The 25,145-nt window shown below is 44.3% G+C and overlaps 1 protein-coding gene across 1 annotated transcript in view; it reads left to right on the forward strand.

Moving 5' to 3' along the window:
• Positions 1–25,145, forward strand: part of LOC126259484 (carboxypeptidase B-like) — a 208,147-nt gene that overhangs the window by 99,384 nt on the left and 83,618 nt on the right. Inside the window, exons 4-5 of the mRNA XM_049956323.1 lie at positions 3,578–3,737; positions 18,622–18,779. Coding sequence (XP_049812280.1) covers positions 3,578–3,737; positions 18,622–18,779 — 318 coding nt within the window. The remainder of the gene's footprint in view (positions 1–3,577; positions 3,738–18,621; positions 18,780–25,145) is intronic.

The raw sequence follows: 25,145 nt of genomic DNA on the forward strand, positions 1-25,145 counted from the left end.
TACAATCGCTGCATGAGATACATAATCTTTGGAGTGGCATATTAAGGAATGGGAATGGGTTGTGTATTCCGCCTAGCGTTCATCACACTCACACAAATTGTTATACAGTATCTCACAGAAACTCAACACATAAAAGATATCCTTAAAATTTAAATATAACCTTTCTGAAGCAAACACCTCGTAATCCTGAAACATTATGCATACATACCGCAGCATAAAATCTTGATCTATTTGGCTCCTTTTACATACGTAAAAGAGACGACACATACACACACCTGAGGCCAAAACAACAATACATGCATTAGGGTTACAGTCACTTTCACATGCCATCTATTGCGACATTAACACATATTATGAACAACAAGACTAATCAGGGGGTTACAGTGACTTCTACACTGCATCAGTGCCTACATTAACACATAAAATAACTAAGGAACCCGTGTAGCAATAAAGATAACTAAACACATATCTATATTACTAAAACGCCATCCCGCAACCCAGAACCTGGTACCAGTAGCAGCGTAATGGCAACACGAATTCGATTTTCAGTGTTTCGAGTAATTACTGAACGAAGTTAGAAATTTGAAATGCTGTCATAATCTACTCATTAAGAGGTATAATCTTACGTTAACTGTTCAGCACAATAAGACAAGTATTAGAGTTAGAAACTGTGTGTTCGTCTTGACGCAGCGCAACTTACGAAGCGCAAATACGCGGACTTCGTTTATCCAGTATTTGACAATGATGGTGCTTAACGACATACTACTAAGTTTAGACATTTTTTCAAACCTTTATGATTTTTTATGTCGCTGACGCCTCCATAAAACGATGAAAGGAAACAAGTTTGTGCCTTACTACATTTTCGCTGTTCGTGTAGTCAAACTTCAGCATCGGGTACGACGTTTTAATTTATTGTTTCTTTATCACTAACTCTATTTACAATACACTTGGGAGACAGTATACAGGGTGGCTCACTGATCGTGACCGGGCCAAATATCTCACGAAATAAGCGTCAAACGAAAAAACTACAAAGAACGAAACTCGTCTAGCTTGAAGGGGGAAACCAGATGGCGCTATGGTTGGCCCGTTAGATGGCGCTGCCATAGGTCAAACGGATATCAACTCGTATTTTTTTAAATACGAACCCCCATTTTTATTACACACATGTGTAGTACGTAAAGAAATATGAATGTTTTAGTTGGATCACTTTTACGCTTTGTGATAGATGGCGCTGTAATAGTCACAAACGTCTAAGTACGTGGTATCACGTAACATTCAGCCCGTGCAGACGGTATATGCTCCCTGGTACATTACCCGTGTTAAAATGGACTGTTTACCAATTGCGGAAAAGGTCGATATCGTGTTGATGTATGGCTATTGTGATCAAAATGCCTAATGGGGGTGTGCTGTGTATGCTGCCCGGTATCCTGGACGACATCATCCAAGTGTCCGGATCGTTCGCCGGATAGTTACGTTATTCAAGGAAACAGGAAGTGTTCAGCCACATGTGAAACGTCAACCACGACCTTCAACAAATGATGATGCCCAAGTAGGTGTTTTGGCTGCTGTCGCGGCTAATCCGCACATCAGGAACAGAATCGGGAATCTCAAAAACGTTGGTGTTGAGAATGCCACATCAACGTCGATTGCACCCGTACCATATTTCTATGCACCAGGAATTGCATGGCGCCGACTTTCAGCGTCGTGTACAGTTCTGCCACTGGGCACAAGAAAAATTACGGGACGATGACAGATTTTTTGCACGCGTTGTATTTAGCGACGAAGCGTCATTCACCAACAGCGGTAACGTAAACGGGCATAATATGCACTATTGGGCAACGGAAAATCCACTATGGCTGCGACAAGTCTAACATCAGCGACCTTGGCGGGTTAATGTATGGTGCGGCATTATGGGAGGAAGGATAATTGGCCCCCATTTTATCGATGGCAATCTAAATGGTGCAATGTATGTTGATTTCCTACTTAATGTTCTACCGATGTTACTACAAGATGTTTCACTGCATAACAGAATGGCAATGTACTTCCAATATGATGGATTTCCGGCACATAGCTCGCGTGCGGTTGAAGCAGTATTGAATAGCATATTTCATGACAGGTGGATTGGTTGTCGAGGCCTGCACGTTCACCAGATCTGACGTCCGCGGATTTCTTTCTGTGGGGAGAGTTAAGGATATTTGCAACCGTGATCCACCGACAACGCCTAACAACATGCGTCAGCGCATTGTGAATGCATGTGCGAACATTACGGAAGGCGAACTACTCGCTGTTGAGAGGAATGTCGTTACACGTATTGCCGAATGCATTGAGATTGACGAACATCATTTTGAACATTTATTGCATTAATGTGGTATTTACAGGTAATCACGCTGTAACACCATGCGTTCTCAGAAATAATAAGTTCACAAAGGTACATGTATCACATTGGAACAACCGAAATAAAATGTTGAAACGTACCTACGTTCTGTATTTTAATTTAAAAAACCTACCTGTTACCAACCGTTCGTCTAAAATTGTGAGCCATATGTTTGTGACTATTACAGCGCCATCTATCACAAAGCGAAAAAAGTGGTCCAACTAAAACATTCATATTTCTTTACGTACTAAACGAATATGTAATAAAAATGGGGGTTCCTATTTAAAAAACGTAGTTGATATCCGTTTGACCTATGGCACCGCCAAGTAGTGGGCCAACCATAGCGCCATCTGGTTTCACCCTTGAAGATAAGTGTCGTTCTTTGTAGTTTTTTCGTTGACGCTTATTTCGTGAGATATTTGGCCCGGTCACGATCAATGGACCACCCTGTATTCATGTGTCAGTGAACGTACCTGCAAAATTATATCACTGTCAGACACATAATTCAAGAGATATGCCCTCATAAACATTGAGATGCGTGAAAAACTAGATTTTGCGTAAAAGGTATGTAGTATGACTTTATATTACTTCTCTATCATGAGCTCTGTCTCATCACTCTTTGCACACAGTATCTACATATGTCGCTTAATATACCATTGTATGACAAATAGTTCAGAATATCTGACGTCATAAAATTTGAGATGCGTGAAAAACTAGCTTTAGTTTAAAATAAAGCGCAAATACCCAGTTTGCACTATTCAGTGCTTCATAATAAGAGCACTTAGCGGCTTCCATGAAATTTCAAACATAATTTCAAACCTTTCTAAACTTTTTATTGTTTACGCGCTTAGAGGCACGTATTTGAGACATTAACTCATTTGTAGGGAAATCAGAGGCTTGAAGCTCTTATACACCGGAGTCCGATTTTTTAAAGAAACGACAGTTTACTGTTGTAACACGTGATTTATGAGGCGAGAAGAAAGGGGGGCTTCAGGAGGGAGAAGGGGAGGAGAAGGGGGAGGGACTCTACAGTCGAAATCGCCGTACTGAAAGAAATGAATAATATGAATAATTTTTTAAAAAATAGAGCTTCATTTAAAAAGTGTATTATGACTGTGGTCCGCAACCAAGGAAATATTATCACCTATGTTGATTTAGACGATGACGTGAACAGAAAAGCCCCATGATGCTTTTTTGTTGCAGATCTACGCCTACTTGGACACTCTGGCTACGCAGTATCCGGACTTGGTGACGCTGGAGACTATCGGGCAAAGCACGGAGGGCCGCGACCTCAAGCTGGTCAAGGTGGTTGTCGGAAGCTCCGACAGCGATGCGGCCAAGCCTGTCATCTTCATAGACGCAAGTGAGTCTGTGCGCGCTCTTCTGTGTGGCGTCGCACTTCTTCGTAAGACATTATCAGAAAGGACAGGTGCAGCTCTAGCAAAATGACGCGGCACCGTAGCACTTTCGTGCTGAGCGCTGTTCCGAAGACGTGGGCATCTCATTTAAGTATAGCCTTTCAATATGCGCACTTTGAACGTGCTTGTTTCTGACTCTTCATTGCTTAGCACGGCACCAGCACTCTTTGCGCACCATACTCCACTAACCCTAAAAGCTTTGAGACTGGGTTGATAAAAAATAGACGAAAGAAAATGAATTCTGATACGTGTTACAAACCGGACACAATGGGTAGGACCAGGCCCCTTTGCTTTTTTTCTTTTATCACTCGTTTATTACATCAGAGAAATACACATTTTAAGACAAAATTTAGCTACATAAAATATTGCTCCCAGTAAAGGTTAACATAAGCAGTGACAAAACTTAGTTGTCTTAAGGGTTTATGCTGGCAACAAATTTTAAGGAGGCAATGTAAGGTTTATATCAATTTAGCTCAAACACGTAGCTAGTGATTGAATCACGACACAGACACTTCAACAATTTCGGTAACAAATAAATAGCGTGAATTTGTACTCACAGTAACCAACTAATCAACAGCCTTGCCATTGAATAAGTAGTAGGCCATTTGGAACGAATTAGCAACACCCCGCCACTAGGGGAGTTAATACCGACAGTCTTTAAATGTCTTGCTCCCAATTAAATAAACAAACTTACAGTAATTAATTGAATAACAAATCAAACACACTACGCTCCACTCAAACTCTTCAGTGGAAGCCAAGCCAAAATGAAGATTCCATTAACTGACTAGCACTGAAGTCACACTAAAGTTCATCTCTGTGTCCCCAGACACACATGGGGCAAACTTATACAAGACAAGATTTTGAAGGGAGCACAGCAGTAAAACCGGTTGTGGAGCTAACTCGTGCCACTGAAAATTAAGGTACTAGACCGGGGCACAAGGTGGTATACAATGAGTTTGCCTTAGTGCTATACTGCGCTCCAAAATAGTTATTCAAATGGCCAATTCAAAATTAAGTACACATAAACCAGCATTAATTAACGAGGAGTGACACCAGGTCGCTCGAAGGGATGACAACACTTAATTGAAAAGACAAATGCCGGAAGCGGCAGTAACATCAAACACCTTCTCCCAGTTTTAAGCAGGAGTCACTTCCCGCTATACAAGTAAACGTTTAACCAAGCACAAGGAAGGAACCCCAAAGAGAAAATTCAAATAAAACCCCCAAAAGATTATAAAGGACAGGAAACCCCAACTATTTAAATTTAAAAGAATTAGCTCTCCCCAAAGGCAATGTAAACGCGAAGGCCGCACTTAAGAGGCCACCAAAATTGGTTACAAAAGGTCTTATAATTTGCCATTTGCTCCTTTTCCTTAAAGAAACACAAGGCTGCTTAACTTCTGCTGGTTTCTGCTGGACGTCCGGTATGGCTCGTGTAGGATACACCAGGCAGCAACCCAAGCTAGGCGGTCGCAAGGCACGGCGAGCAAAATCAGGAGAGCAGACAGGCAGGCAACCAACACATATCCTCCATGCTGAACCGGCAGACCGCGTACAACCAACTCCACATATACGTGGTTGCTTCCACCTCGTACCTCGCGGCGTCTCAGCAGGTAGCCCGAGCAAACGTCAAGTGCCACTCGCCCCGCGAATGCGGAAAACAACAAGACAAGCAAAGACAAGAAACATCGAAGGATCGATAATGGACATCCAAGAGACTGGCGCGCCAGTAACGAGCGCCACGGCTCAGATTCAATGCTTCAAGTGATTTAGATAGTTCACCCCTGCCCCCCCCCCTCCCCAACTTGAGCACCTTGCACAGAACGTTCATACAATCATGTCTTGTGGCAGGTTCTTGTTGATTACACCAAGTCTCGTCACTGTTGATGATTTTTCCGGAAAAGAATTGTCCTAGTTTTTATTTGAACGAAGTTGCGGCTGCATCCACTCGTCGTTGTTTTTGTTCGGAGGTCAAAGTGTCCGGGACAAACTTTACACATTCTTCTTCAAAACAGTGTAGAGAATGTCTCGAACACTTGGTTTAGAGATCTTGCTCCAATGCGATTTGTGACGCAACCCTGACACACTACGGTTGCACGTCCACTATTTAACACTGCCTGATCACAACTTACTGCTCAAATGCACATTTATTTTTCACAGTTGTCAGTTCAATCTGCCACATTAGTTACAGAGCAGTCGTCGGTTATACGCCAGGAATAAAATCAGTCTCGGAACTTTTTGGACAGACAGTGTAGATGGAGAGAAAGTTCTTCACAATCAGGTACTTGCAGTTATGTGCAAATGAATAGCCGGCCGTTGTGACCGAGCGGTTGTAGGCGCTTCAGTCTGGAAATGCGCTACCGCTACGGTCGCAGGTTCGAATCCTGCATCGGGCATGGATGTTTGTGATGTCCTTAGGTTAGTTAGGTTTAAGTACTTCTAAGTTCTAGGGGAGTGATGACCTCAGATGTGAAGTTCCATAGTGCTCAGAGCCATTTGAACCATTTGCAAAGGAATACACTCTTTTAGGCAGAGGCAAACAAGCAAGACTGCATTAAAATTGTGCTTGAGAAGGTTGCAGAAGCCGCTAGCCATAGCTACCAGTCTCACAGTAAGAGAGTAAAGAAGGAGGGGGAAAACATAGCTACAGGTACTTTCCACGGCTTCACAGCTTCGGAAAGATACGGAAGAAGGAGATGAAAATTTCGTCTTTAGGTATGAAGGGTGTGCAACAAGTAATGCAACACTTTTTTTTTCTGAAAACAGGTTTGTTCTTACGCCACCATATTGTGAGGGCCTGTATGTCCGCATGGTACAACTCTGTTGATCAACGTCGGAGCCAGCGTCTTGCTGCATCAATTGCCTCCCCATCATCCACGCACTGCTTTCTGCAGGGTGCATCCTTCATTGGGTTAAACAGGTTGGAGCTCTTCATGGTCTTCTGGTTGGTGGCGAGGAACCTAGCGAGGACTCACCTTTGAGTACCCCAACCAGGACGCCCGCCCGGGTGGCCGTGCGGTCTAACGTACGGCTTTCCGGGCGGGAAGGAGCACCGGTCCCCGGCACGGATCCGCCCGGCGGATCTGTGTAGAGGTCCGGTGAGCCGGCCAGTCTGTGGATGGTTTTTAGGCGGTTTTCCATCTGCCTCGGCGAATGCCGGCTGGTTCCCCTTATTCCGTCTCAGCTACGCTATCTCGGCGATTGCTGCGCAAACAAGTTCTCCACGTACGCGTACACCACCATTAATCTACCACGCATACATAGGGGTTACACTCGTCTGGTGTGAGACGTTTCCTGGGGGGTCCACCGGGGACCGAACCGCACAATAACCCTGGATTCGGTGTGAGGCGGCGGAGGGGTACAGAGGACTGCAGTAGTCGTCATGGGGTTGCGGACCACTGCGACTGCGGCGGGGACGGAGCCTCTGCGTCGTTTCTACACTACTGGCCATTACAATTGCTACACCAAGAAGAAATGTAAATGATAAACGGGTATTCATTGGACAAATATATTGTACTGGAACTGACATGTGATTACATTTTCACGCAATTTGGGTGCATAGATCCTGAGAAAACAGTACCCAGAACAACCACCTCTGGCCGTAATAGCGGCTTTGACACGCCTGGGCATTGAGTCAAACAGAGCTTGTATGGTGTGTACAGGTACAGCTGCCCATGCAGCTTCAACACGATACCGCAGTTCATCAAGAGTAGTGACTGGCATATAGTGACGAGCCAGTTGCTCGGCCACAATTGACCAGACGTTTTCAATTAGTGAGAGATCTGGAGAATGTGCTGGCCAGGGCAGCAGTCGAACATTTTCTGTATCCAGAGAGGCTCGTACAGGACCTGCAACAGGCGGTCGTGCATTATCCTGCTGAAATGTAGGGTTTTGCAGGGAGTGAATGAAGGGTAGAGCCACTGGTCGAAACACATCTGAAATGTAACGTCCACTGTTCAAAGTGCCGTCAATGCGAATAAGAAGTGACCGAGACGTGTAACCCCATACCACCCCATACCATCATGCTGGGTGTAACGCCAGTATGGCGATGACGAAAACACGCTTCCAATGTGCGTTCACCGCGATGTCGCCAAACACGGATGCGGCCATAATGATGCTGTAAGCAGAACCTGGATTCATCCGGAAAAATGACGTTCTGCCTTTCGTGCACCCAGGTGCTTCGTTGAGTACAACATTGCAGGCGCTCCTGTCTGTGATGCAGCGTCAAGGGTAACCGCAGCCATGGTCTCCGATAGTCCATGCTGCTGCCAACGTCGTCGAACTGTTCGTGCAAATGGTTGTTGTCTTGCAAACGTCCCCATCTGTTGACTCAGGGATCGAGACGTGGCTGCACGATGCCTTACAGCCATACGGATAATATGCCTGTCACTTCGACTGCTTAGTGATACGAGGCCGTGGGGATCCAGCACGGCGTTCCGTATTACCCTCTTGAACCCATTGATTCCATATTCTGCTAACTGTCATTAGATCTCGACCAACGCGAGCAGCAATGTCGCGATACGATAAACCGCAATCGCGATAGGCTACAATCCGACCTTTATCAAAGTCGTAAACGTGATGGTACGCATTTCTCCTCCTTACACGAGGCATCACAACAATGTTTCACCAGGCAACGCCGGTCAACTGCTGTTTGTGTATGAAAAATCGGTTGGAAACTTACCTCATGTCAGCATGTTGTAGGTGTCGCCACCGGCGCCAGCCTTGTGTGAATGCTCTGAAAAGCTAATCATTTGCATATCACAGCATCTTCTTCCTGTCGGTTAATTTTCGCATCTGTAGCACGTCATCTTCGTGGTGTAGCAATTTTAATGACCAGTAGTGTAGGTCCCCGGTTAACATAACTTCCAGGGATAATGAAGAAGTATAAATGTATCAGTATTAGGTAAGGGGCCCCTAACCTATCCCAATGATCCTACCAGGGGAAGGGAAACTACAGTTTAACATGGAATCTGAACCACGTGTCGTTCCTGATATATCTTCACATCATTGAGACGTGAACGCTAACGTAAAAAGGAGACTGGAAAATTCCGCGATCTTACTGTCTCCAGGATCGCACCTTACTACTAGACCATCAACACCAGCACCTTGACTGATCAAACTACACTCCTGGAAATTGAAATAAGAACACCGTGAATTCATTGTCCCAGGAAGGGGAAACTTTATTGACACATTCCTGGGGTCAGATACATCACATGATCACACTGACAGAACCACAGGCACATAGACACAGGCAACAGAGCACGCACAATGTCGGCACTAGTACAGTGTATATCCACCTTTCGCAGCAATGCAGGCTGCTATTCTCCCATGGAGACGATCGTAGAGATGCTGAATGTAGTCCTGTGGAACGGCTTGCCATGCCATTTCCACCTGGCGCCTCAGTTGGACCAGCGTTCGTGCTGGACGTGCAGACCGCGTGAGACGACGCTTCATCCAGTCCCAAACATGCTCAATGGGGGACAGATCCGGAGATCTTGCTGGCCAGGGTAGTTGACTTACACCTTCTAGAGCACGTTGGGTGGCACGGGATACATGCGGACGTGCATTGTCCTGTTGGAACAGCAAGTTCCCTTGCCGGTCTAGGAATGGTAGAACGATGGGTTCGATGACGGTTTGGATGTACCGTGCACTATTCAGTGTCCCCTCGACGATCACCAGTGGTGTACGGCCAGTGTAGGAGATCGCTCCCCACACCATGATGCCGGGTGTTGGCCCTGTGTGCCTCGGTCGTATGCAGTCCTGATTGTGGCGCTCACCTGCACGGCGCCAAACACGCATACGACCATCATTGGCACCAAGGCAGAAGCGACTCTCATCGCTGAAGACGACACGTCTCCATTCGTCCCTCCATTCACGCCTGTCGCGACACCACTGGAGGCGGGCTGCACGATGTTGGGGCGTGAGCGGAAGACGGCCTAACGGTGTGCGGGACCGTAGCCCAGCTTCATGGAGACGGTTGCGAATGGTCCTCGCCGATACCCCAGGAGCAACAGTGTCCCTAATTTGCTGGGAAGTGGCGGTGCGGTCCCCTACGGCACTGCGTAGGATCCTACGGTCTTGGCGTGCATCCGTGCGTCGCTGCGGTCCGGTCCCAGGTCGACGGGCACGTGCACCTTCCGCCGACCACTGGCGACAACATCGATGTACTGTGGAGACCTCGCGCCCCACGTGTTGAGCAATTCGGCGGTACGTCCACCCGGCCTCCCGCATGCCCACTATACGCCCTCGCTCAAAGTCCGTCAAGTGCACATACGGTTCACGTCCACGCTGTCGCGGCATGCTACCAGTGTTAAAGACTGCGATGGAGCTCCGTATGCCACGGCAAACTGGCTGACACTGACGGCGGCGGTGCACAAATGCTGCGCAGCTAGCGCCATTCGACGGCCAACACCGCGGTTCCTGGTGTGTCCGCTGTGCCGTGCGTGTGATCATTGCTTGTACAGCCCTCTCACAGTGTCCGGAGCAAGTATGGTGGGTCTGACACACCGGTGTCAATGTGTTCTTTTTTCCATTTCCAGGAGTGTACATCACTGAAAAAATTGCATCGTTTCATAGCTGCCCTGGAATACAGCTCTTCAACCGTTTTCGCGCCGTTTTATCACTAAGTTCTTCAAAGCCGACTTTGCTGAATGTTTTACTGAAACACTTCCAGCACCACTCTTGAGAAACCACCCAACCGGTGGACGAGCGTGTCAGAACTATCAACAGACACTGTAACGTCCCTTTAGAAAAATTTATGAATGATTGTGCTGGTAAACCCCTTACGTTATTTGATTTTCAAACAGCTGAGCAAAACTGAACGTACTCAGACATTTCTCTCTTTACTTATTCTGATCATCACTAAACTGACATACAATATTTTTAGCGCAACGCAAGCTGACTTTTAATAATCCCTACAAAAGAATGGCCCTGACTAACAATAACCTATACGTTTCATGAATCACCTTACAAAAATCTTCATTACGCGAACTACTGCAATACAGCGAGCGCCAATACTGCCAGCCAAATAAAAGATTCTAACTACTGAAGTCACTAACTACTGATAGGCATAGTTAGCAAATGAAAGATTTTGATAGAGAACAAACAATGCATTTACCTTAATAGTGTTCAAAAGTCATAATGTATATATCAGTTCATGACATCCAGTCTTACAAATTTACTCTCTCTGATGTACACACGTCCAGATCATCTGCTCTCCTAACTCCGCCATCTCACTCCCCACATCCACCACTGCTGGCGGCTCGCCTCCAACTGCGCAACGCTACGCGCTGTTAACAGCCAACTGCCCAACACTACAATAGCAAATTCCAACAATGCAAACCAGCCACAGACTGCACACAGCACAGCCAGTGGTTTTCATACAGAGCGCTACGTGGCGTTACCAATATAAAAATCTAAACAGCCTACTTACAACACGTCTACTTGTGCAGCGAGGTGTTTGCTCGGGAGTGTGGGGAGAAATGGGTGCTGTATGGAAATGTGTAAGGGCTACCCAGCGAAACTTCTACAGCCTAGTCGAAACAACTATGGCAACAGGTGCGACCGCCCACACTTTCATCCATCTATCTGGTTTTCTTTAGACTGACCCTTACATATCATATTAATAGGATCAACTACAAACAGAAATGTAACAATCAGTTATTTTTGGTTTTTCCGTCTTAAGCTTACTGGAGTTTCCATTGAAATGCGTTTCGCTAGTATTTATAAAGCATCTTCCGTGGTTATTTTGCAAATTGGATACATACGTTTGTACATTTTTGGTTGTTTTAGATTCAAAATGGCGTTCTGTTTACATAGTTGGAGTGAAAATCGCTTGCGGTGTTCTTTCTATATTTTCTAAACCACTAGTTCTTCCCTCCTTCCTGCAGTGGTAGATGTCGAAAGACTTCGTTTCACAAATACACTTGGCAGTTTTGCCATTCTGTAGTATTTCTTGGACTGCATTTGTGTTATTTACTCTTCATCTTGCTTTTGTAAATTGAACTGAAGTTATATGTGACTGAACTGTGTTACGGTATTTACATCAGTTCGTTTGTTTTCGTGTAGGCTGTGTGCGTTGCCAACCTGTGAAACTACGTTTATTATTTTTTTTTAAATTCGTGCATGCGAGGGGGAGGGAGGGAGAGAGGGATTAGAAGGTAGGGGAGGGTGAACGTGTTTGATGCGTGGGCGTGCACGCTTGTTTGTGTATGTGTGACTTATTGGTAATTAGTGAAAATTTTGGCAGTGGTGTAAGAGGTGATTGGGGAGAGGGGGGGGGGGGGAGGGTAACTGCGATTGTAGGTTCGATTATTTTTGTATGGGGGTGGTCGTGGATGGTGATTAGAGGACACAACCTGGAAGGAGACGGTAGTGGTAAATGGAGCCTGTGGATGTATGTGTTGTTTAATTTTGTATTAAGTGATCAATCAGTTTAAATAGTGTGTGGTTTTCCAGACTGATCTGATCAAGTATGAATTGTTTCTTTTCTGTTATGGTTTTTTGAATGTGGTAGTTTTCTTGTAAGGTGAGGAGATATTTTTGTTGTTTTTTATCCATATGATTTCAATGTGTGTGTCTCTTATGATGATTTTATGTTGGTGGTTGGTGTAAGTGTTCTGCAAAAGCTGAATGATTTGTCCCATATTTCCATGTTCTTGCATGTTCTTTATACCTGGTGTCAAATGTCTTCCTGCTTTGACCCACATGTTTTTCGTCACATGTATTGAATTTCATATGATTTATTCCTGATTTCAGGTAGAGACCGGTTTTCCTGTTTTTTTGGGAAGTATTATTGAATTGCTGGTTTGGTCGGCTATTTTGTGCCTTGGTTTTTTGAAAATATTATATATTATGTGAATATTTGTGGTTGTATGTCATTGTGTACCATCTTTTGTTTATGTTTCCTTCTCACTTTGTGTAGTTCCTGTTCTTGTATTTTGTGTGTGTGTTTGTTTGGGATTCTGTCCTTATCTTGGTGACAGCTGAGTGTTTGTTATTTTCTGTTTCTTGATTTTATTGTTCAGCTTTGTTACTAAGTTTCTTTGTATCCATTGTTTGTGGCTATTCATGTTATGGTACTGATTTTTTTTAATTGTCTGTATCTAATGGTACTGTGTTTAGTCTGTGGAGCATGTATCTAAGTGCTGCTTGCTTTTGAGACTTTGGGTGTTGTGATGTCTCATGTATAACTGTGTCTGTTATTGTCAGTTTTGGCATATGTGAAACGTGTGTTGGTTGTTTTGGATCTTTATGGCGATGTCCAAGAAATTTAACTGCCTATTCTGCTCTTTCTATATTGTAAAATGTATCTTGAATAAAATTTATGTCTGTGTGTAACTGGTCAATTTTATTGCTCGGTTCTTCTGTCAGCCACAAGATGTCCTCCATATATCTAATCCAGTATAGATATTTGGCAGAATTTTGTTAAATATAATCTGTTCTACATGATTCATAAATATGTTTGCTGTGTTTTCAGACACTGAGGATACCACTGGTTACACCTCACTTTGTAAGTAGAATTCCTTATTGAACTGGAAATAGTCCTGTTCTGTTATCAGATCTGACAGCCTGACTATTTCTTTGAGGTATTCATATGGAAGTGTGCTATGTCTCTTAAGATTTTTTTCTATGTTATTTATTGCTTCAGTTAATGCTGTATTGGAATAGACATTTTCTACATCAAATGACCCTATGGTGGTTGTGTCTTGATCCTGTATGTCTTTTATGTAATGTATAAAGTGTGTGATGTTTTCTTATAGTTCTATCCTCTTGTAATTTGTAGTTTTCTGATAAGATTTTCAACATCTATCTTGCAAGTGGGTAAGTGGTAGCGTTTATACACTCCTGGAAATTGAAATAAGAACACCGTGAATTCATTGTCCCAGGAAGGGGAAACTTTATTGACACATTCCTGGGGTCAGATACATCACATGATCACACTGACAGAACCACAGGCACATAGACACAGGCAACAGAGCATGCACAATGTCGGCACTAGTACAGTGTATATCCACCTTTCGCAGCAATGCAGGCTGCTATTCTCCCATGGAGACGGTCGTAGAGATGCTGGATGTAGTCCTGTGGAACGGCTTGCCATGCCATTTCCACTTGGCGCCTCAGTTGGACCAGCGTTCGTGCTGGACGTGCAGACCGCGTGAGACGACGCTTCATCCAGTCCCAAACATGCTCAATGGGGGACAAATCCGGAGATCTTGCTGGCCAGGGTAGTTGACTTACACCTTCTAGAGCACGTTGGGTGGCACGGGATACATGCGGACGTGCATTGTCCTGTTGGAACAGCAAGTTCCCTTGCCGGTCTAGGAATGGTAGAACGATGGGTTCGATGACGGTTTGGATGTACCGTGCACTATTCAGTGTCCCCTCGACGATCACCAGTGGTGTACGGCCAGTGTAGGAGATCGCTCCCCACACCATGATGCCGGGTGTTGGCCCTGTGTGCCTCGGTCGTATGCAGTCCTGATTGTGGCGCTCACCTGCACGGCGCCAAACACGCATACGACCATCATTGGCACCAAGGCAGAAGCGACTCTCATCGCTGAAGACGACACGTCTCCATTCGTCCCTCCATTCACGCCTGTCGCGACACCACTGGAGGCGGGCTGCACGATGTTGGGGCGTGAGCGGAAGACGGCCTAACGGTGTGCGGGACCGTAGCCCAGCTTCATGGAGACGGTTGCGAATGGTCCTCACCGATACCCCAGGAGCAACAGTGTCCCTAATTTGCTGGGAAGTGGCGGTGCGGTCCCCTACGGCACTGCGTAGGATCCTACGGTCTTGGCGTGCATCCGTGCGTCGCTGCGGTCCGGTCCCAGGTCGACGGGCACGTGCACCTTCCGCCGACCACTGGCGACAACATCGATGTACTGTGGAGACCTCACGCCCCACGTGTTGAGCAATTCGGCGGTACGTCCACCCGGCCTCCCGCATGCCCACTATACGCCCTCGCTCAAAGTCCGTCAACTGCACATACGGTTCACGTCCACGCTGTCGCGGCATGCTACCAGTGTTAAAGACTGCGATGGAGCTCCGTATGCCACGGCAAACTGGCTGACACTGACGGCGGCGGTGCACAAATGCTGCGCAGCTAGCGCCATTCGACGGCCAACACCGCGGTTCCTGGTGTGTCCGCTGTGCCGTGCGTGTGATCATTGCTTGTACAGCCCTCTCGCAGTGTCCGCAGCAAGTATGGTGGGTCTGACACACCGGTGTCAATGTGTTCTTTTTTCCATTTCCAGGAGTGTATAATTATTCACAGTGACTCTGAGAAGGTGGTCTTTTTTGTGTAGCTTTGGTTGGCATTGCAGGGAAGGTGTCTTCAGATGTTTCTCTCCTTTTTTTTCTAGTGTATGAGTATGTTCAATGTTTTTCAGAGTGTTTCTCAACTTCGTTTGTGATCTGTTTGTTGCAGCTGATTTTAATTTTGTAATTTTATTTTGATGTTGTGTTCCAGTAGTTTATTTTTAAGTTTTGTTGGTTTTATGGAATCTGTATTGTTTTGGTTTCCTATGTTTTTTTCACCTATGTTATTATTTTTTTGATATTATTACTGACTAGCTCTCTCGTCAGACCAGTATTTACCTCACTTCTTTCGTTTCTGTTTTCGTGTGTGAGAATGCTTTCTGATTCAACTATGAGATTTTCGATGTATTTTTGATCTATTTGTGTGTTGACATTGTGTTTCAGACATTTTTCGAGAAGTTTTATTTCTTTTGTATTCAAAGCAATATCACCGAGGTTGACCAACCTTGGATGGAAGTGATATTTTTCGTTACATTGGATGTAATTTGTGGCTGCGTTGGGTGTTTGTTTAGCTTTTCAATTTGCAATCTTTCTTCTGTGAGTTTTTTCGTTTTTTCTATCACAGTATATGTACGATTTTCAACCTTACTAACAAGATGGGAGAAAACAGTGGTATTATTCAGAACTCTCTGAAGATTAAGATATACTTTATACAGCTCCCAGTTTGTGGTGTGCTTTTTGTCATAGAGAGACTTGATTTCGCTGTTTAGGAAAATTTTTTGAGCTATTTGTTTCGTTTTCTATGCACTGGCAGCACTGTTTTTAACCGGTACATTAATGTATTTAGGTATAATATTATTTGACCTACAAATATTGTTAAACTTTATATCTTGGACAGTTTTATGCAGGTTGAGGTACATTATTCCAAACTTCATACAGAGGCCACTTGAAAATGCCTGACAAGGCGTCCACAATATGTTTGTTTGCATGGCCATCTTCCGCAGCAGCTGTTAAAATAAGTTATTAGTGTTTTTTTCGTCTTAAGCTTACTGCAATGTAATTAAAGCGAATTTCACACGTGACGCGTTTCGCTTTTATATAAAAAGCATCTTCCATGGTTATTCCTCAAATTGGATACGTATGTTTTTAGATTTTTGATTTTATTTAGATTCAAAACAGCCTTCTGTTTATAAAGTTGGAGTGAAAATTAAATAACTCAAATGGAGTGCAAAAAATACTGCAGAATGGCAAAAACTGCCAAGTGTATATGTGAAACGAAGTCTTTTGACATCACCCGCTGCTAACATGGAGGGAAGAAGCAGTTGTTTCGAGAATATGTAAAGAAAAGCAGTAAGTCATAAATTTATGCTCCAACTTTATAAATAGAAAACCGTTTTTTATCTAAAACCACAAATGTCAAACATATGTATCCAATTTGCAAAATAACCACGGAAGATGCTTTATAAAGAGAAGCGAAATTCGTCTAGTATAAAATTCTCTTTAATGAAACTACAGTAAGCTTAAGACGGAAATGCCAGTAATAACTGATTTTAACAGCTGCTGCGAAAGATGACCATGCTGACAAACATGGAAATGTAACAATTTTTATGCTACAAGTAAAAATGCAATTTTAAACGACGATCAAGTATTATGGACATTGGTCGGTAATTTCGTGATAGTAATAAGATGATTAGTAGAGGTCAGCTAGATCAACATTATCTAACAACAATGATGCCCCAAGAGACTAAAATCCAAAGTGGTGTGTTGAACCTTCAGTAGGTAGGTAGCTGCGGGTTAAGAAATAAATATCACGAAATTAGCTGCACCACAGAAATATCTTCCTTTACCGTACATCACGTAAACTGACTGAAAACAAAGCGAAGAGATTTTCTCATACAATCACTGGTTAAAAGAAAATAATGTCTGCGGAAAACAAAATTAACTATACTCATGATAAAATTTACAGACATGCGTATTGTATTAATGAACTTCTAACTGTCTGAAAATGGATTATTTGCATCTGCAAAAGTGGTAATCCTGTCATTCACTAAAGGATACAGTACAACGACTGACTTTGTACCATCAGTTTTCAATCTTCGTTCTCCGCTAAACAACTGCTGGTTACGGTCAGCATGTCCCTTATTCTATGACCATTGTTCCGCGACTCCCTTGAGACGTGGTAGTGCGTGGCGGCTCCGGACGTTCTTCGCTTGTAAAATATTTTCACAAATTGACTAATAGAAATCTTTCCTTGCCACCTGCTGCCCTTCGCCCATCACTCAGCAAACGTTTGAAAATCATTATCGTGGCTTTACAGCTCTGATTCTAACGATCAGGTCGCCTACGAAATACTCGTATTAAACCTCAACTCCTTTTTGTAAACAATATGCACAAAAGACGAGGGTCGTTCAGTAAGAAATGGAACACTATTTTTTTCTGAAAGCGGGTTGGTTTTATTCAGTATTCCAGTACACCATATTATTCCCAACTCTTTTGAATACAAGACCCTATTTTTCAACATAATCTCCATTCAATGCGACGGCATTGCGCCACCATACTGGGAGGGCCTGTATAACCCATATGGTACGACTCTACTGGTCGACGTCAGAGCCAACGTCTTGCCGCATCAGTTACTCCCCATCATCGATGTACTGCTTCCCGCGGCTTGCATCCTTCATTGGTCCAAACAGATGGAACTCGGAGGGTGCGAGACCCGGGCTTTAGGGTGGCTGAGGAAGAACCTCCAACGAAGCTTTGTGAGTCGCTTTTTGACGCGCAGACTTGTGTGAGACCTAGCGTTGTCATGAACAAGGTCATTTGCATTTTTATGACATGGCTGCTAGTAAACCTTTCGGGATGTGAGGTCGTGGTCGAAGAAATTCTGTTCATGACGTTTCGTCCAGGACTGCGCCCGAAATCCTCAGAGGCGCCTCTCCACTGAGTCGGCAAGACTCGAGAAGCACCACTGAGGATGTCCAACGCAGTTCTGGTCGAAACGTCAGGAACAGAAGAATTTTTTGGACCACGACTTCACATCCCAAAAGGTTTACCAGCAGCCATGTCATCCGGTCGTGAAAGCCTTCATTCTATGTTTTTATGGTACGTTCCAACATTGCAGGAGTCACAGCTGTATGCGAATTGTAGGAAAGCGGGAGATACGACAGGTTTGCGCGACATTATTGCGATTATGATAGGTGCCTCGCCAAACGATTCACAGTGCTTTTGTTCGCTGCAAGGTCTATGAAGACATCCTGCAAGCGTCTATGAATATCTGCGATGCTCCAGTTTTCCACCAAAAGAAACTCAGTGACAGCTCTGGGCTTGGAACGCACCTTCGTTACAGGCTACGAACAGTGCCACCACCTATCGGAGCTTATGATACAATTGGAGCTAAAGCGGGAATATTCCACTATGTCCCACATCAAATTCCACATTTTTCGACCGAAACTGGCCGATGAAACAATGTATTGCATTACTTATTGAGTGCCCCTCTTAGATAAGATAGCTTTGTTGTTGGTGAGAGCTGATGGGCGGGTGGCTACAGCCTGTGGTGTTTGGGCGTTTCAGCGATCCACGCGCGCGAGTGGCTGGCGCCGTGCGTGGCGCTGTACACGCTGCAGCAGCTGGTGGAGAACAGCACGGCCTCCGCGTCGCTGCTGCAAGCCGCCGACTGGTACCTGCTGCCCGTGCTCAACCCGGACGGCTACGACTACACCCACAATACCGTGAGTGCCCGTCCCCAGTGTCTCTCTTGAGTGACATAGATGGTGAAGCACCCAGAAGACATGGTTAGATGTCTATTTACCTTAACATATGTACAGGGTGTTACAAAAAGGTACGGCCAGACTTTCAGGAAACATTCCTCACACACAAATAAAGAAAAGATGTTATGTGGACATGTGTCCGGAAACGCTTAATTTCCATGTTAGAGCTTCTTTAGTTTCGTCAGTATGTACTGTACTTCCTCGATGTAGAGACTCTTCGTGCTCGTATTGTGGACGCCTGTGATACAATACGCCATTCTCCAGGGCTTCATCAGCGCATCAGGGATTCCATGCGACGGAGGGTGGATGCATGTATCCTCGCTAACGGAGGATATTTTGAACATTTCTTGTAACAAAGTGTTTGAAGTCACGCTGGTACGTTCTGTTGCTGTGTGTTTCCATTCCATGATTAATGTGATTTGAAGAGAAGTAATAAAATGAGCTCTAACAAGGAAAGTAAGCGTTTCCGGACACATGTCCACATAACATATTTTCTTTCTTTGTGTGTGAGGAATGTTTGCTGAAAGTTTGGCCGTACCTTTTTGTAACACCCTGTATACACCACGGGCAGGTAAATAAATGATTAGAGTTGCAATACTCCGTGACAGGCAGAATGACCAGCAGAATTGATTAGTGTTGTTAAAAGCCACCAGCTCTTTGTTGTTGTCGTCGTCGTTGTTGTTGTTGTTGTTGTGGTTTTCAGCCAGAAAACTTGTTTGACGCACCTCTCCGCGCTGCTCTAAACTGTGCAAGCCCCTTCATCTCAGAATAACCATTGCTCCCTACATCCTTCCTAGTCTGCTTACTGTGTCCATCTCTTGGTCCTTCTCTTGGTCTTACCTTCCACACTTCCCTCCAGTACTGAACTGGTGATCCCTTATGTCTCACATGTGTCCTCTCAACTGACCTCTTGTTTTAGTCAAGCTGTGTCATAAGTTTCTTTTCTCGCCAAATCTATTCAGAACCTCCACATTAGTTACGTGATCTACCCACTTAATCTTCAGAATTCTTCTGTAGCACCATCTTTCAAAACCTTCTGTTCTCTCCTTATCTAAACTATTTATCGTCTTTAGTTCACTTCCATACATTGACACTCCAGATAAATACCTTCAGAAAAAACTTCCTAACACTTAAGTCTGTATTCGATTTACCAAATTTCTCTTCTTGAGAAACAATTTTCTTTCCATTGCCAATCTAAATTTTGTATCCTCCCTACTTCGGCCATCATCAGTTATTCTTCTGACCAAATAGCAAAACTCATCTACTACTGAATACCAAGCTGTGGGTAAGTCACATTACCATCAACTGATTTCTGTCACAAAGAAACCAAGCAATGGAAATTTAATTGTAGGACTTCATATCAATCGCTCAGGGAATAAACTTCACCAGACGTCTTCTAGGATCCTTCTCTTACAGGGTAAATGAGGTTAATGAACACGGGAGGTAAAATGACAGACTGGGGAGAATTTAATGAACTTAGTTCATTTCAGATTGACATGTATTCACAAAATGGAGCATACTTCTCAGCTTAACACGTAATCCTAACAATATAGTCCTGTAAGAAAAACTGTTTTTAATTGTCTTAATCATCATTATTCAGCAAGGATTAGGTGAACTAAGCAATGCGTCATTGACGCTCTTGTGCTCGTACACAAACATTCAAACATTCAAAGAACAACCGAAGGCAGAGTTATCCATTCCTAGTAAAGGATGACTCATCAAAACTTGCCTGCGGCTCTTATCAAAAGGACGAGCGAACGTTAATCGGGATCATCATGCCTGAGGTGAATCGTGACTGTATGAAGAACAAAGTCGGCCCTATCTGACTCTAGTTAAATGATAGCAACATTATCACTAGTGAGAAACCCATAATGCTTCTGACAAATGCCTAAAAATTGTAGAAAGCGCCTAACACGAAAATCTGAACTAACTCTCATCCAAAATGATCTTCTGAGTCTACAAAGAAGTAGTACACAATACTCACCAGAACCCTGCGCAGCGACTGGTACTCTGTTTAAAATCCAGCCTGCCTCGACTCCGGGCACAGAGACAGAAATGAACCTGGAAGAGGAGAATTTATCAGTCGACGCGTTTTTCAATGGTACCAGGCGACTCCTCCAGTTAGAAGACAGAAGACACAACGCCTGGTTTCTTCGCTCAAAATTTTCTCCTGGACCTCAGAGAAATAAGTGCCAGGTCTTGCATTAAGAACATCTGCAGAGAGACGTTTTGCCAGACTGACGCCCCAAATCAGATACGAAAAATTAAACTTAACAGCCATTTCCTGGCCCTGCTACAAAGCTGAACCAAGAAGGTCCACCTGAATTTACCTATGTACATGCGTTTGCTATTAGACCCACGTTCATATAATCTAGCAATTATTCACGTTTAGGAAAGATGGTTTCGGGAATATAGGATGCTTAATATCAAACGTAATAAAAATGGAGATGAAAATCAGTCAGTTTAGTTCCAAGCATGATCTGGCCTCCTGGCATGGTAAAGATATGAGAAAACACAGGCAGAGAAGAGACACGCTGGAGAACTTCATAAAACTGAAAAATTAAGTGAAAACTGCCTGCCTTTCGTTATTATTAGTCATGGAACGTTATATAAGGGATCTGAACAGCGTCAGATGTCGAGTGATACGGATTTGCCACTTACTCATTTAAGACAGAATTACCAGCACCTGACAAAGTTTGAAAAGGGCCTCATTGTGGGTGTCCATTTGGATGGCTGGTCAAATCGTGCGATATCAAGATTTGTGTTGCATTCGAATATAGCGATGTTGTATTGCACTGGAAAGTCAGGACAAGCAAATAAATGGTTCAAATGGATCTAAGCACTATGGGACTTAATATCTGAGGTCATCAGTCCCCTAGCCTTAGAAACTACTTAAACCTAACTAACCTAAGGACATCACACACATCCATGCCCGAGGCAGGACTCGAACCTGCGACCGTAGCAGCAGCGCAGTTCCGGAATAGGGCGCCTAGAACAGATCGGCCACAGCGGCCAGCGGCAAGCATATACTTTGTGAAAATTGCAGCTGAGCACCTCCGATCAAAAGAAGCGAGGATCACCATTGCGCACCAAACACATAGTAATCATTTCAGATCTGTACGTGCCATCCAAGAAGAAGAAATGAACCGTCTTGAACATCCTGTGTCATCCTGCAACGTAAGTCGCAGACTAGGAGCAGTCGAACAGCCAGTTGCAGTCCCATGCATAGGCGGCCATTACGGCGACAACACAAATGGGTGCATTTGGAGTTGTGCTGTGGCTAGTAAGTACGGACTTGCGATGAATAGCGCCACATTGTGTTCATTGGTGAATCATGATTCTACATTAACTCGGATGGTGGCGACCTAGAGAGAGGTCCCATTCTTCCTATGTTTACCAGCGATGTTACTCTCTGCGTGATAGCGTGGTGTTGGGGGATGCCAGGTATGACTTCAGATAACGGCTTGTAGTGATTGATGAAACTCTGACAACAACAGTTCGTCACTGACATTTTGCAGTCTCAAGCATTACTCCGCATGTCACAGTATCGTGGCGCCATTTTTCAACATAACAGTGCTCGCCCACAAATGGGTGCTTGATATTGAGGTACTTGCATACTCCGCAAGCCACCTGACGGTGTGTGGTGGAGGGTACCTTGAGTACCTCTATCGGCTCTCCCTTCTATTCCAGTTTCGTATTGTTCATGGAAAGAAAGATTATCGGTATGCCTCTGTGTGGGCTCTAATCTCTCTGATTTTATCCTCATGGTCTCTTCGCGAGATATACGTAGGAGGGAGCAATATACAGCTTGACTCCTCGCTGAATCTATGTCCTCGAAACTTCAACAAAAGCCCGTACCGAGCTACTGAGCGTCTCTCTCGCAGAGTCTTCCACTGGAGTTTATCTGTCATTTCCGTAACGCTTTCGCGATTGCTGAATGATCCTGTAATGAAGCACGCTGCTCTCCGTTGAATCTTCTCTATCTCTTCTGTCAGTCCTATCTGGTACGGATCTCACACCGGTGAGCAGTATTCAAGCAGTGGGCGAACAAGTGTACTCTAACCTACTTCCTTTGTTTTCGGTGTATTTCCTTAGGATTCCTCCAATGAATCTCAGTCTGGCATCTGCTTTACCGACGATTAATTTTATATGGTCACTCCATTTTAAATCACTTCTAATGCCTACTCCCAGATGATTTATGGAATTAACTCTTTCCAGTTGCTGACCTGCTGTATTGTAGCTAAATGATAAAGGATCATTCTTTCTATGCATTCGCAGCACATTACACTTGTCTACATTGAGATTCAATTATCGTTCCCTGCACCATGCGTCAATTCGTTACAGATCCTCCTGCATTTTCAGCGCAATTTTCCATTTTTATAACCTCTCGATATACTACAGCATCATCCGCAATAAGCCTCAGTGAACTTCCGATGTTACCCACAAGATCATTTATATATATTGTGAATAGCAACGGTCCTACGACACTCCCCTGCGGCACACCTGAAATCACTCTTACTTCGGAAGACTTCTCTCCATTGAGAATGACATGCTGCGTTCTGTCATCTAGGAACTCTTCAATCCAATCACACAATTGGTCGGATAGTCCATATGCTCTTACTTTGTTCATTAAACGACTGTGGGGAACTGTATCAAACGCCTTGCGGAAGTGAAGAAACACAGCATCTACCTGGGAACCCGTGTCCATGGCCCTCTGAGTCTCGTGGACGAATAGCGCGAGCTGGGTGTCACACGATCGTCTTTTTCGAAACCCATGCTGATTCCTACGGAGTACATTTCTAGTCTCCAGACAAGTCATTATACTCGAACATAATACGTGTTCCAAAATTCTACAACTGATAGACGTTAGAGATATAGGTCTATAGTTCTGCACATGTGTTCGACGTCCCTTCTTGAAAAGGGGGACGACCTGTGCCCTTTTCCAAACTTTTGGAACGCTACGCTCTTCTAGAGACCTACGGTACACCGCTGAAAGAAGGGGGTTCAAATGGTTCAAATGGCTCTGAGCACTATGGGACTCAACTGCTGAGGTCATTAGTCCCCTAGAACTTAGAACTAGTTAAACCTAACTAACCTAAGGACATCACAAACATCCATGCCCGAGGCAGGATTCGAACCTGCGACCGTAGCGGTCTTGCGGTTCCAGACTGCAGCGCCTTTAACCGCACGGCCACTTCGGCCGGCGCAAGAAGGGGGGGGGGGGGGCAAGTTCCTTCGCGTACTCTGTGTAAAATGGTACTGGTATCCCATCAAGTCCAGCGGTCTTTCCTCTTTTGAGCGATTTTGTTTTTCTATCCCTCTGTCATCTATATCGATATCTACCATTTTGTCATCTGTGAGACAATATAGAGAAGGAAGTACAGTGCAGTCTTCCTCTGTGAAACAGCTTTGGATGAAGATATTTAGTATTTCGGCCTTTAATCTGTCATCCTCTGTTTCAGTACTATTTTGGTCACAGAGTGTCTGAACATTTTGTTTTGATCCACCTACCGCTTTGACATAAGACCAAAATTTCCTTGCCGGCCGGAGTGGCCGTGCGGTCCTAGGCGCTGCAGTCTGGAACCGAGCGACTGCTACGGTCGCAGGTTCGAATCCTGCCTTGGGCATGGATGTGTGTGATGTCCTTAGGTTAGTTAGGTTTAATTAGTTCTAAATTCTAGGCAACTGATGACGTCAGAAATTAAGTCGCATAGGGTTCAGAGCCATTTGAACCATTTTTGAACGAAAATTTCCTCCTCCTCTGCCCCCAGTAGTACATGTGTTGGACCAGTTCAGACGTCCATCCTAGTACTCTTATGGAAGATATCACTGATCAGTTACGACAGTTGTGGACTAGCTTTGCTCAGGAGAGGATACAACGGCTTTATGACACCCTTCTCAAACGTATACTGCATGCATATAGATCGCAGGGGGTGGACTGCCATAGTGATAAGTGGGCTCATACTGCTAAATTCGTTGTAAATTTGCCTCGATTTTGTAATACTGTAGCGATATCGCATTGTCTCTCAACCCATAAAGATTCGCTTGTCTTACTCCTTCCCTTCTGCGTGCTTCATTTTTATTGTCAGACAGTGTTTTACGAATCTTGCTGAAAAGAAGCTTATTGTTTACTTCGGTGTATAAAACTCACTGTGTTCTTTTTTCAATATTTTCTTTAAATATATGTGAAAATAATGCACAGTTTCGGTTCTTTTGAAATAAAGGTAAGGTATGTGTTTATGGCATTTAACCAACGTTTTTCTGTGAATGATTAATGAATACCAACTCAGCTGTCTTATTACATATTTATTGTGTTAACCGGTTTCG

Source organism: Schistocerca nitens, chromosome 5 (genome assembly GCF_023898315.1).
Source record: "Schistocerca nitens isolate TAMUIC-IGC-003100 chromosome 5, iqSchNite1.1, whole genome shotgun sequence".
Lineage (NCBI taxonomy): Eukaryota > Metazoa > Arthropoda > Insecta > Orthoptera > Acrididae > Schistocerca > Schistocerca nitens.